The 19,513-nt window shown below is 35.6% G+C and overlaps 1 protein-coding gene across 13 annotated transcripts in view; it reads left to right on the forward strand.

The window, feature by feature from the left end:
* MEF2C (myocyte enhancer factor 2C) overlaps positions 1-19,513 on the forward strand; it is a 123,087-nt gene that overhangs the window by 27,699 nt on the left and 75,875 nt on the right. For 12 of the 13 annotated variants that reach the window (XM_061468818.1, XM_061468805.1, XM_061468810.1 and 9 more), the window contains exon 2: positions 18,245-18,439. In XM_061468818.1, the coding sequence (XP_061324802.1) occupies positions 18,386-18,439 (54 nt within the window). In that variant the 5' untranslated portion in view covers positions 18,245-18,385. Of the gene's footprint in view, positions 1-14,601; positions 14,780-18,244; positions 18,440-19,513 lie in introns of those variants that run through there. The other variant, XM_061468806.1, reaches the window with a different exon arrangement.

The following is a 19,513-nucleotide window of genomic DNA, read 5'->3' on the forward strand; positions in this document are numbered from 1 at the left end:
CATGTTTTCATTAATTTGAACAGATTTTCTTATGAATATTTTTCTTTCTTTGCTACTTCCCTGGAAAAGCTGGTAAGAGAGAAAGACTGATCACTTCAGACATGACGAAATTCCTATCAATAAAAGAGCTTTCTGATTGTATAATATGACATAGGGCTCTATACTACCCGTTGAAGGCAAAATGTAAGTAAGGAATGTGATTAGTTCACCTGACCCTGAAAGAACCACAGTGAAGTGCCAGTACTTCTAACAAGACAAAAGATCACCAAATCTGTCTAAACCAAAAAGCAAAAAAAGTGCCTGCTTCAACTGCATTAGAATTTACATGAGCAGAGTAATGATCAAGACAGAATTTGGCCAGGGCATTAGACAGAATTAATTCTGTAAAGATTGTCAGGAAATCTTTATTGTTCTCGGTGCTCAGGACACTGGTTTTGCAATTCATTTGTAACATTCTTTTCTATTAGCATAGTGTCTCCAAAACACTCATGGTTGAAATCTCTCTAACTTCACCTGTTACCTGCATGTTTGGATGTCCTTTGTGAACTATAGTTAAATCTGCAGAACAGTTCAGGAATATCTTGATATTCCAGTTATGACTGAAGGCCCATTATTTTACCTGTTAATTTTTGTACCATAGAAGCTTATAGGAAGCGATTGACCCTGTCCTAAAGAATTTGCAGTATGTAAATCTGACCCAGCTTGACCCTGATTAACTTGTGAGAGTCAACAGGATCACAGCACATGCTGACTGTACTGCAGCAACTCAGGGAGTGTCTCTTTTGCTAACCAGGGTGTATGCCATACAGGTTAAGAGTAGTTGACACCTCTTTAATTGAGCAAGACAAGTCTTTAAAAAGATAAACATCTAATCTCACCCACTTATATGGCAGGAGAGCATGGCACTGATTTACAGATTGATAAAATGTGCTATTACTCTGTGAGTATCTTGATACGGAATATGCATTGTCTGTGGCAGGTGCAAAACCTGCTTAATGTGGAAGGAGCCCTTAGAGTCTGCTCCATGTAGTGTCAGGCTCTCTACTCTTGCTGCTCTTCTGAGAAGTCAGGTTGAGCAGGGTGGCCTGTAGTCCTAAAACACTGTACTTGAAATCCTTTTAACACTTGCTTGCCACGGGTGTGATACTGAATGTCACGGTCAGCATCTTTTTTTACTGATGAAGGGAAACAAGTGGTGCGCCGGCTTAAATGAAATAGTAAAAGAAGGCAGGATGTAGTGTTTCCAGTTTGTTTTTATTTATCAGACAAGGTAATATACTGTAAGACTGACAGCTGCCAGTCTGTACACACCTGAATCCATACCACAGACATTTTATTCCATGTCAGTGATGATTTCTACAGAACCATGCAGCAGTGAGGTTTCCAGGAACACGCCCATGTAGATTTGCTGCAGGCTCTGTTTACCCCTGCAAGAGGTTTCAGCAGGAGCTACAGACTTAACTAACGCATGGCTCTCATCTGAATTGCTTTGGGAACTGAAACAAATTTTCTGGGAATCTAACATCAAAGGACCATCAGACAACAAAATAAATATAAAAATAAAGATTTTGGCCTAAAAAACAGACCCAAAACCACACTGAACTTCCAGCAAGAGAGTTGCTTCCATCTACTGGAGCAAAGAAAAAAGAATGACAAATGAGCAGCAAGCTCCTCTAGCATAGGCTATAAATCAGTTCGTTCTTGTATCAGGCGGCTGGTGTTGAAAAGTAAATACATGAGCTGGTATGGGAAAGTGTTGGATGATTAAAATGACTTGAAAGTATCCCCTCAAGTTTTCAGTAACTTAAAATTATAACAGCAAAAGCTATAATTGTTGTTAAACTTCCTCATTTTTACTTAAATGTATTCAACATATCCTGTAGTTGCATACTCTATAGTCTTTCATGCAAACTTGCAAAATGGAGCCTTTGAGTCCTCAGCGGTCATCTGTAGCTAATATACAGGACTAACACTTTCATATTAACATGGCTGATATAGAGTCTTTTTATTATTAATATTATTATGGTTATTATTGTTATTGTTACTATTAATAATATACTTTGAAACTTTTATGCTTCATTTTTATGATGCTTTGTTACTGTATAGCATTGCTGTACCCTGTGAGAATGTAGAGCCTTTGACATCGTGGTAACTCATCCTTCCTCTCCAGAAGAACCCAGTGGACTCTTCAGAGAAACTGAGAAGCAACAGCGTATTTTTCCTTTGTTTAAGCAGGATAATGCCATTGAGATGTGTGGGTAAGACCATATAGAGCTTGCAGCCTTGATAATAAAGTGGTCTTGGACATTCATATGATATCCTCAACTTTTTTTTTGAAGTCTCAGTGCTATTATTGTTAAAGTAAATAGAAAAATTCCTGCTAACTCCCATATGCACAGAAGCAATCAGAAAGTGAGATACTGTTTTCAGTGAGCTGTTTCTAAGCTCTACAATCAGATTTTTTAAATAATTTTTAAAAACCCTGTAACATCTTCAATTAGGTTATGACATGCTGTCGACATTTCTATTGAGTAGAACCCATTACTGACTCAGATAGGTTTCAGTTTTGAAGCACGACATATGAAGATGAACATTTTAAAGTATTTCATCATGCAAAACTTGTTAAATCTGAAGTAAAAAAAAAAAAATGCTGGAGATTTTTCACTTAGAGATATTGTAATAAATAAGCAGCAGATCAGTTTGATAATTATACTTGGAAAGTATATTGCTTAATAGCAGTGGACTGATACTTATTTGTCATTTATGCATGATCTAATTGCACAATTCTCTGATTTTTCATATGAAGGGAGGAAATTTTGGTTTACAGAATAGGAAATCAGTGACACAGTATTTCCTTATGATGAACTTGCTTTTAATTATTCTGTTAGTGTTAGAAGGTTTTTTAATGGAGATTTATAATCAGGAATAAAAGCTACATTTGAAGATGTCTTATCCAAAGCATGTAGTTTTCTTCTAGAATAAAATTCTTCTTTATGGTACCTTTTTTTTTTTTAAGTACTACTTGTTTAGAACCTTGAGTTTTATTATTCTTATCTCAAACTCTCTCTAGTGCCAAAAGTGTATTTTTTTATAGACATAAATATGTAATTGATATGGAGTGGATTTTGTCCAGTCTTTTTGTCTGTTCATTGCAAAGTAAAATTAATCTCTTTAGCTTGAAGCTGCATAGTTTACTGTCATTAGTTGGGGACAGTCAAAGACGTGAAGTTTCAATAGTAGAGAAGCCTTGGGATTTTCAGCTATTTCTGAGATCTTAATCAAAAATATTACTGATTGCTTGGGAATCAGTGAACACACTCCTGAGGAAAAAAAAAAGGCAGCATAACCTTAAGATTATTCACAACTCATAATTATTTTTTTTTATCTTAATATAACACAGTAAAGAATATCAAAGAACAGTAGGAAATCTTGATCCATGTAAACAGGTCAGAAATGTTCAATGCTTTTGATCTTTTTTTGAGACAGTCATACACACATGGGTAGCTTTAAACACTTTAATTTTCCTTTCGACCTCCTGGCATATTGAGTTTTATCACATTCTGAAGTCTGTGCCTATTCAGGGTTTTTGAAACCATAGCTTTAAAGTCAACAAACACTTCAGTAAAAGTAAGTGCTGTGTTAGGAGAATTAGCATTGTGCTGATGACACAAACTACAGCTTCTCACATTAATGGAAACAAGATTTCTGAGTCATTGAAGGACTTTAAAAGGGAGAAAAGATCCTTAAAAATCATCACATTTCACTTCTAGAGAATACTATCTCCGTAACATTCTTTGTTATTCCCTGCTTTTACTCATTCACATAAGGTTATATTTGACTGAAGAGGAGTTAAAGCATTTTTAAAAATGCATTGACTGATGTCCAGTCAGTCTACTGAGTTTCAAAACTTTGTTTTTCTTGGATCTCATTCAAATAGAAAAGAGGAAGCGCTTCCTTTTACAACATGATGTCAAAACAAGAACACACACGCTCACATACGCACACCCATACACAAAAGTACTATTCAAGTCACTTCAGAGTTTACTTACTGGCACACAGGATCCTAAATGAGAGCAGGAAGAAAAATGCATAATGCTTGTAAAAAATAGCAGCTTAATTATACAGTGTTTCATTAATTAAAATATTGCTGTGCAGAATACAAGGAATAAGGATTATTGTTCGAAATAGGCATCACATTCAGGGTTGTGTTAATAGAGCAACAGGCTTCATTTTCCACACACATATATATATGTGAAAACTATTTTTAATCCATGTACTTACTCAAAGGGTGGTTGCAGGCTACATTCAGGTCTCATTTTCACCAAGGAATATGTGCAGTACGGGAACAGGCCACGTAGCAGTTTTATTCACGGCCGTGCATTTGAATAGCTATCATCACAGCGCTAGCCCTGAGGCGATGGCAATAGGTTTTACAGTACTGTATTTTTTGTAGCAATAAGGACATGCTGTGTTTTCAGAGGAATGTCTTGACAACAAAGTGCATCCGTGAAGGCCACCCCACTCATAATGATGATCTGTCTTTAAAATAGTACTAAAACAAAATAACAGTTGTGTTTTGGCAAGGGTCTTAACTATTTACAGCCAGAACAGTAAATAGTGCTTTAGTACCCAGATCTCCCTGAGCTGTAACTCCAAACCTGGAGGAAATACTATAATTAGGGGCTTTTTCTTCTATAGTTTTTTAAAATATAGTATCCATTATCAATGTAAACATTCAGAAACCCAGACTGATATTTCTTTTTAAAATGCAGAATTTTGATTTGTGACAGCTGCATTGGATCGTTAATCATATATTATCTTTATGTGAGCCTTTTTCTAACATATGTTAATTGGCTGTTTTCTGTGACAAATTATGAGCTCTTACTTTGATGAGGTTCAATTGCAATCATGCTGCAGTTGAGTATGTAGAGTTTCCAGCCCCTGCTGGCTCCTTAAACCGCTACAAACATCTGCATGCCACTGCAGTGCTGAGTAATGACAGGATTTGGGTTGATCTGATTTCTGTATAGATTTTTTTTCCACCGGATATTTTCAGTTCTTTGCACTAAATCCATTACAGGGTATGCTGTTTTTAGCAAAAGAATGATCTAAAATTAATATCTTGTATGGCATTATTAAAATACAGTGAGAAATATTTTGCAGCACAGTGTACTGAAATCTTTTTTAATCTCCAGAAATTTCAATAGGCTACTAGAAATGCTCTGTCAACTGTTATTGCATTTTACAGTTCAAATTTACTGGAGTCATACAGCATTTCTAGGAGTAAAACTGTTGCCTGCTTTTCAAGTAAATATTTTTTTTAATTCCAAAGCGTAACATTTGCAAGTTTTTAAGAAGAAATTTATTTTATTTTTTGAGAAGTGGTTGGCATTGCTTTATTTCTTTTAATACTTATAAAAGAAAATTATGTTTCCCAGCTGGCCAGGAAATGTGTCTAATTATGTTTTACATAAACTTGCACATTTTCCTGCTAGTAAAGAAAATGTTGCACTGAAATTTAGTGTCTATCTTTTTTGTGTGTAAGGAATCTTGTGCTTACATTTGTTCAGTATGTAAATTAAAGAAATACAGAAAGATTCACCACAATGGAAGTAGTCTTGCTTTGAGCATTTTTTACTTGTTACTCTCTTGAAGATAATAGTGCACATAATTTTATTTTGTACAGCAATTCATTAGAAATAGTAAGACAGAAAATGTTTGCTGTATTTTAATGTGTTTTTACTTAGAGCTGGACTTAGGTTGAATGTGCAGACATACAAAATCTTATATATTTTAACACAGAGAGCAATATGGTCATAAAATGGATGGAGCATCATCTTTTCAAAAACTGTGTCAAACAATATCTATTACATTGCAATTAATTTAGCAGAACACCACACAGCTCAGCTTTGGCCTAAACCAAATGGCAGTAGATAAATCTGTCCCATTTGTTCTTCAGAGAGCAGATGAGGGTTAAATTTCCAGGCAGGTGTTAGAGTTTAGAATAAGAAGAGCCAGATGTATGTGGAAGCTACTTCAGTCTTGTGAGGCTGGTTTTAATTCAGCTGTTTCCCTGGAGTACCACACAATCAATGAGTTCCAAATCCTGGGGCTACCTGCCTTTACACGAAAACATGGGAACATTTCTTCACAGCATACTACTGAACATGTGCGGAAAAATTAGAGCAGAAATTAAAGGTAAAAACAATGGTTAACCTCAGAAGCTACACGAGCATCACATTTCTTTGCATTTCTGAAATGAAAAAATGCTAACCAAGTGGAAGTGCTTAAAGAAGCAGTGCATTACCATGAGGAGGAGAATGTAAGCAGTGCAAAACTCAGACAGTGGATATTTCATATGTTTCTCTAATCACTGCTCATGGTAGTCAGTGTTTTGAAAGTAAGCATATGTAGGTCATGTGCAGCACAGTGAAAGGCATTAAAGCTAGGTGAATTGAAACAGGAAGGGGTTTCAAAAGGATGATTTTGAGCATGTTGTCCCTATCTCAGTATGTCTGCAAAAGTAAATTGATGCTCTGTGCCTTGAATTAATCTACACAATGACATTCAATTCCACTTGATAAGATGAGCTTAATTGGCTTTGAGAAAATAAAGCAAGGTAAAGAAAGATGTATATAAGCGAAAGAGAGGGCTTGGTACTTTACTGGATTTTGAGGCCTGTGAGCCATGTGTCTTAATTGGGGCCAGTTGGGATCATTCAGTAATTGCTGTCAGAAGATCAAATTTAATTCTCTTTATAAAAAGACCACAGTGGGATAGAGTTAAAGAAATTGTCATCTGAGGTTTCAAATGAACGAAGCTTTAATTAGGTTGATTAGGATGCTGTAAGAGAGAGAGGGTGAGAAACAGGAAACTGATGAATCTGCTGTGTGCCATGTTGGACCTCATATGACAGTACTGTCAAATATCTTTATTTCAAGAAGATATACATTAGCATAAAAGGCTATAGTGCTACAACAACGTGTTTATAAGTATTTTAGATATATGAGATAATTATAACTTTCTGAAATCAGTAATTTTAAGCACAGATTTTAATATTTTTATGATCACAAGTTTGCCATTAACATTACCTTCATATATTTTTAAATCTGATAAATTATCTTCTGTATTTATTTACATATTCACTGACTATGCCAAATAAAAATTGTGGCATATTTACTGAAAGCCCTCATAATTTCTCAGTTGTGTAAAAACTACTTACTTTACAGAACATTTGCATAAACAAATCCCCAGGTTTATTATCCTCAGGTTTCCAACAGAGAAACAAAATGAAGGTGGTATGAAATATTTTTGCTAAAAAAGAGAGCAGATCTCAGCCATGTTTGCATCCTAATCTTAGATTCAGTTCTTTACACTCAGCTGCCTGCTACTTGTGCTGTCTGTTTCTAAGAATAACTTTTGTCAAAACTCACCTTGCATATCAATAGAGATCAAAAAGTGCCATTTCTGAGAAAACATAATGTACATTCAAGGCCATAAAAAGATTTAGCTAATGTATCTTTGTATTGATTATGTTTTAGTTTTTTTCCAGCATGCTTCTAGGACAATAATAAAATGAGCAAGGCTGGCAATGATCCGCTTAGGAAAAAAAATGCTCATTCAAGATAAAACAGAGACTATCAAGCAAATTGCATTTCATTTCACTCTGCAAATTAAGCACATTTTACATGTATGTTTTCTTCAGGTATTTATCAAGGAATTTGACTTTTTGCATTGACTACTGCCAAATGCAATGTGTTTTGTATGAGTAAGGAATAAAATAAATAAATCCAGCTGCATGTGCTAATGGAGTGGTTACAGCTGAGGTTCAGTAGGCAGGCTGTGATGCTCACTTGTGGCTTTTGTAGTTGTAGATGCGGTAGGTGTACCTCTGTGGCAAAACACTTCCCTTTCAGTAGAAAATTTGCTTTTACGGGGCTTGAGGTGAGAGCTGTTAGGCTCTGATTCTGTGAAAAACAGAAGAACAAATCCTCATGTGGGAAGTATGAATTAGTTACCTAATACAGTTTTCAAAAACTGTGAACTATGATGTGGCTGCACAGCTTGCTAAATTAGATGGGGCTATTTATGTCTCTGTAAGTGATGAAGGTACAAAACTGAGGCTCTTTTAGCTCTTTATATCAGAGCATAATTTCTAAGTGTGCTGTGTATCTTATGTTTCTCTATTCAACCTCTTTCTCTCTATGTGAATATATCTATTGTTTGTCCCTTCGTCCAACACAAAACAAAACAAAACAAAAAATCTGTAGAATATCCCAAAATTCATAACAACAGATAATTACTTCCTCAGCAGACAACCTAAGTAAGTTTTTTCAGGTACCCTTCCCATTTCTTCACTCATAAGACATATTTTTCTATTTTCTCCCTAATAACAAAGTCCATGTTGTCCTTCTTAGAGCTGTGTCTGTTTATGCATTTTTTCTTAGTTCCAAACTAGTGTGAATCCAGTTTGGATCTTCCAGTGTACAGAAATACCTCTCATCAAGATACAGCTGCAAGGCAGAAAGCAAGTAGCTTCAGCAAATGAGTGATGGTGTGCTAGCACTAGCAGATATGGCCATGTACTTTATTTCTCTATAGTCAGAACCTCCAATTTTTTTAACAGATGCCTCATCCTGAATATGCAAAAAATTCCAGCCATGAGGCACCAGACAATGTATGTGAAGGTTTATTTCTTATGATGGGGCTTATAAGAGATATCAGATGTTTGTAATTCCAATATAAGTACTTTTTTGCTATATTGCCACTGTATTTTTTTCTTTTTTTTAAGAACAGATGTATTCTGAGTTCATGTGTTTCTGCTTATTTGTGTGTATTTTTTATACTTAAAAGCAGCAACCTGTCCCAATTTATGGGCTTTGCCATTAGAAAAAGACATATATTTCCCAGACAGAGGCAGTTCCTCACCCCTAATCAGTGAAATGCAGGTGTGTGCATTTTTTTTGCAAGTCTTATTATGTACCTGGCATACATTTCATCTCCTTTTGTCCTTGGGAAACAACAACACAAAAAAAAAAAAACACAAAAAAAAACCAAACACCTAAGTGGGATTGGAAGCATTAATGTAGACTTTCCAGCTGCCATGGTCATTGGGAAGATTGATGTATTTCCCTTGTGGATTTTGGTGGGTTGTTTTTTTTTTTCACCTTCTTCCTCTTCATTTTAAGCCTGCAGCTGTCTCTGGGCAAGCAGCTGAGTTCAGGAGTGTGATAGTTTTCATACTCATATTTATCATATTAGCATTTATACAGAATGAATGAACAGTTAACAGCTCAGCAGCTCTCCTCCATGTTGTGCAGTTTACTTTATGTTTCAGAAAAACAGTATTTAATTCTTGACATTTCCTGGAAGGTCAGGGATTAAGCAAAAGTGTGTGTTTCTATAACCTGGGATATGAAAGAGAGAAGCAGAACATGACCAGACCTAATCATTCCTCTCTGATAAATAAATTGTCAGATGAAAGATGGGCTGATATGAGGTTGCTTCAGAAAACTAATAAAGGTTTTTAACCAGGAATGTTACGTGTTTAGGTCTGTATTGTAGGAAAAGTAATTTTCTGTTTCTGGGTAGTGTAGTTGTAGCTGAGGTCTAACACCACAGACTAGAGACTGTTCCTAAGCAGAGGTAATGTACTTCATTAGACCAGCTTTTATAACTGGAAAAAAAGGATGAGTTTTGGGTCAAAAGGCTCCAAAGAAGGGCTTGTACACCACAAAGACAACTCAGTTAATATACATTAGATACCAGCTCTGTTAACAAAGCTTGTCTAATTTCTTTTTCAGTACTAAATGGACCTGTTTTCATGTTTGCGTTAGTATAGAGTAGCTACATAGAAATTGGTGGCATTCTCTTGTCTTCCAGCCAGTAATCAAATTACTCTTAAAATGGCAATACAATGAGGAACACTTCCCAGCCAGAAAAAAAAATTGTACCTCCTTAACACGTCTATATTTTTTATGTCAAATATTTCCCGTCATAACCCGAACCAGTTTTACATTCACTCAGCTTTACCTTGATAATTTTTGTTACTCAACTTTGGTCATGTTGGAAATAATGCCTTATATTAACCCCTTTCACAATGTTTCTATATAATCTGTTGTCTAGCAGAGGCGTATATTTTCTTTTATGAGGAACTTACATCTTGTCTTAATTTCTACACTTATGTTCCCAGTTTCGAGGTACTTTAATCCTCAGTTATTTCCCTATTCTACTTCCTTAGATGATCCTTCCTGATATTTAGCTTAAGCTTTCAATACTGCTCAGTTATTTCTTTGCTCTGTAATTTAAAGAGACTTTGGGTTCTTAATATATTTTGCCCTGTTTATTCATGCCACAGAATTCCTGTTTCTAAAAGCTATCTCTTGCCTCTAAAATATTCCTGAAAAGTTTAATTTGCAAATGCATGAGATATCCCTTTTCAAAATATTAGGTTTCTACAGTCCAAATCTTTGTTCCTTCTCAGAAGGATGAAGTGGTGGTGCAGCACAACCCTAGAAAGGCAGAACTCATCTTGTGTTAGTAAAGATAGGCTTTTTAAGTGAGAAAAAGGAGGATCCTGGGTATGAGTGCATAAAATTCCTTTGGATTTTTTTGGATGAAGATGGATGAAGGAGACCAGGTGTGTGTAGATCTGAACAAGTCCACCTGGTTTACCCACCATTTTTTTCTCCATCTATTCTGCCTATTTCTTGAAGACTTATCATTTACTAGTTCAGACAGTCCTGTATCCAGCTCTCTTGTCTAAGTGTGTGTAGCAAGCTTCCTTGCATTTCTGCAGTTCAGCAAATTATAAGCAGAAAGTAATGAAAAATCTTTTCTGTTAACGAAGAATCCTTTTGAAAATCAATTCTTACTTGCTTCAACAGAGGCAAATCTAAAATTGCCTGCCACTGGTATTGGCATGGCATTACCAAACACTTGTGCTCAAGTTCAGACTGTGATTTGATAGTGCAATACATAGATTTTTCCAGTAACACCCAAAATTGTCCCATGATTCTTAAAAGCCATTGTGGGGATTTATGTTCCTCACCACAGATTTCCTCACATACGAGCACTTGTAACAAGTCTGTACATCTAGGTCTAACCACAGCCAGAGACTGCTTGCAGGTGATGCAATGACTTAAATCTATCGGCCTTAGATTTTTCATGTAATCAACCAACACTCTCCAAAGTCCTTTGTATTTGAGTATAAGACTGCTCCCAGCTGTGTCTTACTGCACTAGTATCTTACCTGCCATGAAAAGTGTCTTTAAATAAAGCTAGACCAAGATCTGAGCAATTCAAAGATAGACTCCTTTGCAACACACAAGATGCTAAAGCATATTCTGTTGACCATTGAAATGCTTCATGTTCTGCTCCAGGTCAGTAAATGACAGACTGAATTTGTGGATTTGTAAAACACCTTTCCTGATACTTACTGAACATCTGTTAACTATAATGTGATCCATTCAAATCATTAGTTCTAAAGTATTGAGACTTACAGCTGAAACTGCAGCAGTCCAATCTCCCTTCTCCATTTTCAGACAGGTTCCGATTCCTAGTCACTTGTCTCCAGTCCAGTCCAATTAGGTGATGCAGTTTTAAGTCCTGTATTTTTACCCTTGTATTATTAGTTTGTCTGAGTCAATAAACTGTTACACTTGAGCCAGTCTCCCAAGCACTTCAAGGATCCTATTCCATATTTATTAGTCATACTCCCATTATGTCCGTCTAGCTGCCAAGTTACAACATGCACCTAATCATAAACCTTTAAACCTTTTCTTCAGACTGCTGGCTTTCCATTTTCTTCATCAGAGTGATGGGTAGACACTGAAATATCCCCTGCTAACCACTGTAGACTTAAGATCAACTTTTCATAAGTATGTTTTTAGTATGCTAACATTCCACATAATTGCTTTCTTTAAAACATGCATTAGTGTCTGCTTAACAAATCAAATCGTTTTCTTCATCTATTCTTCAAAAGTGTTGTAAATTAGCCAAGTCTTCCTTTCTTCATGAAGCGTAGAAGGCACATGCCTCTTCTTACTGGGCTGCAGACAATCAGATTTCATCTAGATTGCTGGTGGTTGCTTCCTCTTTTGGTGCACTGCTTTAAGGAATGACTCACCATCCGTGGCAAATTCCACAATAGCTTGGAAGAACTTTGGCCTCCTATAGTAGAGTTTTATCAGCATGTCCAGGTTGGGTATAACATCTGTGTGCAACCTAGAAAACCCTCCTTCACTGTGCCTGGTGGATGACTCTTTGCATATCCTCTGGAAGGTAAGCTGAAGTCCTCCTTTCCTTTCCACACAGGCACAGATATTCAGCCTCTGGGTAACTCAGATTTTTGAAAAGCAGGGTCTGTGGCATACTGAAGTAGGAAGTACCATCCTCTCCAGTGTTTTGGCAATGATGCTTCATTTGCCCAAAAGCACTTTTCAGGGGAACTTTGCAAAACAATAGCAAGTGAAACTCTTCCACCCACGCTGCATAGGTTCTTCCTCTGTGAGATAATGTAGTCCTGTGTTTGATTTGTAAGCTATAGTGACCACAGTTTTATGATTTGAAGGAGATGAGGTATTCCTACAACTAGTCTTCAGAAGCATTTAACTCCAAATTAAAAAAAAATTCACAATGCTAGTTCCTGTCATGCTTCTTCCTCTAGGCATATATGCAATGGCTTTGATTACAAGACTTAAGTTGGATGAAAGAGAGGAATTTTCTGCAGTCAGTGAAGTAGAAGTATGTTCAAATATAAATGTGAAAAGCACGGAAGGTGTATGTCCTGAAGTTCAAATTTAGAGATAAACACATAGTGTTGGTGTCTGTTTGCAAACAAATAAATAGATAGATGGAGTATCATTTGGAATAATCTTTATTAAATTCAGCAGATGCTTTCAAAATCAGTAGTAAAAATAATGAAATACTGTAGTAAAACAATAGTGAAAAAGTGAATTCAGATCAAATTACTCAAATTTTCTCTAAAACTTTTAATCAACAACTTACATATAGGATATGATTTTGCAGTTTGCGGGTTTATGAACATTTTAGTCTTGTTGCAGGATTTCATTGCCCTTGAATTGTTCTCCTTTATAAATTAAATTCATGCCATAAATCAGAAATCAGGCTAGATACATGAAAAGATTAATAACCTTTGGTAGTTAAAGATTACAAATATTTTCTTTATGTACAGATTTCTTCATTTTGATATATTGGCTATCTGCTAGTCTGTAGTATTTCATCTGTTACTTTATACCCATTATGGCCTAAATGTTTGGTTTATACTTCCTGTAGCAAAATGCATGCTCTATTAAGAGTTAAATTTAGTAGATTAAAATGAACTCACTTCCAATCTTTTCATGTGGCAGCCTGCCCATAAGATCAAAACCCGTAAGTGTAGGTTATGTTTAGTTTCCAAATCAGAGTGTTGTGGACAGATGTTTGAAAGCTTAAGATGACTCAGATTCATTTGCTGCGTGGCTTTCTGCCTGGATAACCATACCATACGTAGATCGTGCCATTTTTGCTTTACTGCTGTATTGCTTTGGTGATGACATATATAATTCTTGCATGACCTTTCTGTTAATGGCCCAAACTGTGTCTTCTGTAATGACCATGTAGCCAAACCACATTGAACGTAAAGGACTCAGCTGATCTCAGTTGGATAACATGAGAGATGATCGTTACTTTCACCCTTTTCTGTATTTCTTTCAACCTTATCCAGCTCAAGGTGATATACCCACAATGACTGGAGCCTGTTTGTTGTGGTTTGCCCAGCTGTTTCTTCACTATGTGGCTGTCTTTGCCCACGCAGGGAACATACTCATATAGGCTTTCACAGACAACACTTGAGCAACCATTTTATTTGAATATGTGTTTCCCACTGTGGATTTTCATGGTTTTGTTGCAGTTTTTGCAGTTAATTTTTCATCAGAAAAGTAGCCCATATGTTCTTACTCAGTACATTTAGATTTTTTGTTTAGAATATGGTTCATAACTCCTTTGAGTAAACAGGCTTGCATGAAAAGATTTCAGATCTTTGAAGTTACTTTTATTTATCAAGATATTTATCAAGAATGGTAAGTGAATGGGGACAGTGGGTTTTTGTTTGCTTCCTTAAATAGGGATAATAAAAAATCTGGCTCAGTTCTTCTAATTAATGCACTCAGACTTCAAACTGCTTAATGGAACAGGGACATCTTTATGGCAAGATTGTTTCTTTTTTAAAGCAACCATGAAAATGCTAAAACATAGCACATTTTGGGTTAGTTTTTCACTGGCTGCCTTCTTGTTTAGAAATCAAATGTTTTGACTCTCCTGTTTTGGTACTGCTTATTGCCCCTGGTGTGACTGTTCAAAGAACTCTCTGTCTGGGGTGTTGCAGCAGAGCACATTCAGACAGTTCTGCTTGGAGAAGGAAGTGGAGAGTTTTGGTTCCCATTTTGCACTTCTGGAACAGTTTAGGGAAGGAAGCACCTTTACACCTTTTATTGTTTGTGGTTGCTGACATCATATCCTTCCCTGGCTGCTCTGTGCGTGTTTCCTGCCATTCTATCAAGATCCTTCTGTGTTGCAGAGAAGAGATAGCGGGTGCGCATGTATGTGTGGGTGCATGTGTATGTCTGTGCATGGATGCACAACAGAGAGACAGGAGCTGCATCTGTCCATTAGCTCTTGTCCCTTCTCAAGGCTCTGATCAATCTTCTGTCAGCAACCACTGCCTCTGCCAAATCATATAGTGAACAGAAGCCCGCCAAAAACTGAAGTTCCTCTTTTTGTAAGCAGTCCGAATTTTTTTTTTTTTTGTGTGTGTGTTTGGGTTAGCAAAAGAAAAAATGCTGAAGGCTGTAGCACCATAGCATGTAACTATGTGTTTCTTTAAGTGCAATTTGTTTGCATGTGACCATGACATTAAGTTAGAAGGTTTCTTTTATGCGGAGAGTTACTTCAACAGAGCTTCTGGAATTATTTTAAATTCCTTTTTAGATTCTCTTGGATAATGAAAGCCTGCAGTACTATCTGAGTTTTGTAGTACCTTCAATGTTTCCAGCTAGCTTGCTTTATTAGTGTTAGGAAATACAATTAGTCAGTTAACCAGAACTTTAAATACTTAATCCTTAATCCTGCAAGAACTTTCAAAATGTATTGCATACAGTAGTGAAGTCGTAAAGCAGCAACTGGGATTTGTTGGTCTCCAGAGTTGTTTATACTCTGACTCAGAAGTCATCAGCTTTTGAAGGCTATGGCTCTTAAATCAGATGTCTTGATTTACTCACCTGAATCTAATTGATTAGGAATCAATATAGCTATCTGCTTTATACATGTACTAAAAAATTAATAGAACTGTAACCAAACACGTTCTACAAGTAGCTTGTGAAACAATATGTATTGGAACATATGTATGTGTCAGTAAGACAGATATAGAGAATACCACAGTATTCTCAATTTTTTTCTAGTAGCAGTGAAAGCCGCACACATTATTTTTTAAAAAGGAAATAAATTTGCTAGAAAAACTGAAAAGCTTTTATTTGAAGTTAGACTAATATGCAAGAAAGACAAAAGGGAGAAATTATTTCATCCCCGCAAGAAAAATTAACTAACTGCCTGATGAAGGAAATTTATGTTTCTTTGAACATTGTATGTTCGATGCATATGGCCTAACATATTCGCTCTTCTCCTTCATGTTCTCTCAGGTTGTATGATAGTGTTTAAGTACCAAATCGTTCTTGTTCTCTTTCAGCTGTATGTTCTTGCACATCTGTTTTTCCACTTTAAAATAAAACTAGTGTAGTTAGTGGCTTAATACAGGTAATGAAGAACAAAATTCTGCTCATCAGTGTTGCATGCATTACTTCAAGATAATTCTATGTAGATCATAGGAATTTTAAGTGTTCTGGCTTTATACTGTCTATAAGATCTTTTGCTGTTTTCAGGCTGGTCTTAAATGTGGAACTGGTAAGTGTGTGGGAGGGACTCAACATATTGATTCTCCACTAAGGCTTTTGTCCTTCCTGGTAGATTTGCTCAGCATGAAGTAATTTTTTCTGAACTCCTTCGGCATCAGCACCCTGATCTGCAGAGCAGCTCTCACCCTGCCTAACCTGTCACCACTGCTCTAATCTGTCCACCCTGACCTTCCACCTTGAACTGAATAAGAGCTTAGGCAGGGGCAGTGCTGTAAACCAGTAGTACCACTGACTGCAGCTGAATTAAAGGAAAGGAAGTTGTTCCATATGCATTTGCTCTGGATTAGTGTATTGGCTTACTGCTACAGGGAAAGCCTGTTCACTCCTCTGGGTCCTGCATGTGCGTGGGAAACGCCATTCTTAACTTGCTCTTTGTATCAGAGGTAAGACTATAGGAAAAACAGGAAAGAAACCCAGTCTGAGGAAATCTAAAACCATTTCTAAAAATAGACTGGGCTTGTTTGTCAACACTGAATATCAGATAAAACTGTCTCCTATCTCTGGGGAAAGAAGTTTCCCACATACATCTAATCAACTCAATTTAATTCAAAGGTTTGGACTTCTCTGTTTTGTTGTAAGTATGATCAAGAGCCTTTGTGTATTTTTAAGCAGCGAAAGAAGTAAAAAACATTAAAAAGAAAATAATTGCAGCCTTTACAATTTTTTGTATTGGTAATATGAGTTGTTCCATGTTCTGTGTTAGGGTAAAGATTTTGACATATATAAATATGACTACGAAATCATATAAAAAGTTAATCATGTACAGAAAGGTAGTAAGTATTACACTTGAAAACTTGGTTTGCCCAGCAGAATAACTGTACCATACTGGATAGTTAGAAAGCTCAGACTTACTGCTTGATAACTTGCTTTTTTCTTAAGAGTGATAAAACACTTGAGCAGCTTAGAGTTTAATGTATGCAAAGAAAATCAAGAGACAATTGAAAATCAGAATGAGTGAGGTCTAGCTTTTCTACCTCAGTAGCTTTGAATCACAGCCAAATAATGGATTAAGTGGCCAGGACATCAGCTTAATGTTCCTTAAGATATTGTAAAAATTTATGAGGTTGGCTGCGAGACTGCATCTTAAAATAAGGAAACACTAGCCTCAGTTTTAAAATTACTAGATTTTTATTTTTGAGGCAATATTTTTAATATACTGTGGATCTGACATAAAAACTGTAAGAAAACATTCTAAATTATTCTTCTTCAGATTTCTTTTTCCTCTTTTCTGGATTCAAAGAACTATGTTTATTTCTGTTAGAAATATGTAAATATAAAAATACAGTAAATGAAGGATAAAAGGGGAAATCTTTAGTATCAGACTGAACATCATTTCTGTATTCTATCTCTGCTAAGTATTTTGTTGCTAAAAATACTTTGCCTATGATAGGAACTAATTTTGTGATTTATGACATTTTGTGAAATATGAAACATGTACTGTGTTATGTATTTTTATATATTGCATCTAACTGCCCTTAGTTTTGTGATAGAACCAGTACTGTAAAGCTCAGGGAGCTAGTATCAGTGCATTACTGAAACTGTGAAAGTATTTTCCAAAACATTCTTGAATTACCATCTTTCCGTATTATTCTGTGCTACAGAGCTTGCCTTTTGGTGCAAAGAATTTATAAGGAAAGATATATAGTGTTTGCTAGTTATAAATCACTTGCCAGAACGTTTTAGAATTTACATTGAAATGAAATGAGCGAAAATGCACTACTGCTTTCTTCAGGTATTTTGAGTAATACTTGCACTAATCTATATTCTTAAAGAATAAGGTTAAAAATTTTGGATTTAAAGTAGCTGATATCTCTCATATATCAAGTAACACTTTAATAAAGGTCCATGGTATTTGCATAATGAGGGGCATTATCACCTCTGCTGTCAAAACACAAGATTGTTTTCCCTTCAGGAATGAATTAGCTGGCCTACTTAGCATACATAGGTAAAGAAAGGTTCATTAACTCCCTGATTTAGGTAATTTTTCATATTAGAGCAGTGAGTGGTACTTAGAACTAGAGACATCTAATTCTGTTAAAGTTTTGGCAATGTGCATTTCTTTCCTTTTCTTCACTTCTTGATATATTAGCACGTTTATTCATAAAAAGAGGTCTTTGAATTAAATTATTATTTCTTGATGCATTACTTATTTTACAGACGCAGGAAATTTTTGTTATAATTTACTCTTATGCTAAATTATAATGGTCAGCTTCATATAACTTTTGTGTGGTTATCAATTTTGTAATAGCATTTGATTTCTTTCCTGTGTTTGGCAGGAACAGATGCCGGGGACTGTGAACTGAGTAGTGCAAGTGCTGAAGAAGGAGGTTTGTTTTGAGGAAACGGGAAGGAGGAAGAAAAGAGAAGGGGAAAATACGTAATCGTAAGGAAGAAGGAGAGAAAAAAAAACGGGGACTATGGGGAGAAAAAAGATTCAGATTACAAGGATTATGGATGAACGTAACAGACAGGTGAGTAGCAAAAATGCTGTATTTGAGCATCATACTATATTTCTAAGTTGACTTATAAGTGATTAAAATGTTGATAACTTTGTGTACATATACATATGTTCATGTATACCTATACACAATATGTGGAATACTATCAAAGAAAAAGTACTTTTGGAAAAAAACAGAAAGCTCTCACACAGTTTTTTCAAGTTTAGTAACATGCACAGTTAGGAATTTATTTCTTGAGGCCTTGATTCTACAAAGAATGATGCACATGCCCTACTGTGGACCCTCTCTACATTCACTTTGACTTCAATTTGTAATATGCATGGTTAAGCAAATCTGTGAATTGTTACAGGATACAGGCTTTTGGTACTGTATTTTGTGAACTGTTATAGTACGAGTTTATTTGCAGGAGGATTTGCAGTTAAATTCATAGATCCAAATTATTTATGTCTCTCCATGTTTGCACTGTATTTTTACCTCCTTCATCTAAAAATGGCACTACTTCATTAAAACAAAAATCTTTTCCCGTCAGTATTTTAAAAACAATTTGAAGACATTCTAAAACCCACGTACAATAATACTGACATGTTATAGTCTCTGTAACTGATGTTATGGCTAAATAGGTCCAGCAGGACTGGTTAATTAATTATTATCGCTGCTTTCAATAAAATGGCTAAGTAGATGTCACATATTATCAACACTATCTCATCTAGTTAAAATATGGTCATAAATTAGAGATACTGCTTTCCTGTTTTCAGAAAAATAAAATTCAACAATTGGCATCTTAAAATCAGGGAAAAGCTGCTGCTGTTTACATGCGATGTAGGTAAATGTTTCATTGGAAGTGGAGATTCACAAGTGTGAGAAATTCTCTGTAATATTATTTAACTCTACAAGTGGTGTTCTTCATACCTATGGCTGAAATTTAAGAGCAATATTCAGTAGGTATTTTTGAAGAACTTGATACTGAGTTACTATTCATGTATTAATTATATTCCTTTGATCCATAAATTTCAAGATGTTGTTAGTCTTCAAGGATTTTATAAAGCCATAAAAAACTCAGCCTAGGAATAACAACAAATTATAGTG

This window comes from Pezoporus flaviventris, unplaced genomic scaffold, assembly GCF_033815535.1.
Source record: "Pezoporus flaviventris isolate CSIRO_AGI_PZ_B2104156 unplaced genomic scaffold, CSIRO_AGI_Pfla_v1 ptg000052l, whole genome shotgun sequence".
Classification (NCBI taxonomy): domain Eukaryota; kingdom Metazoa; phylum Chordata; class Aves; order Psittaciformes; family Psittacidae; genus Pezoporus; species Pezoporus flaviventris.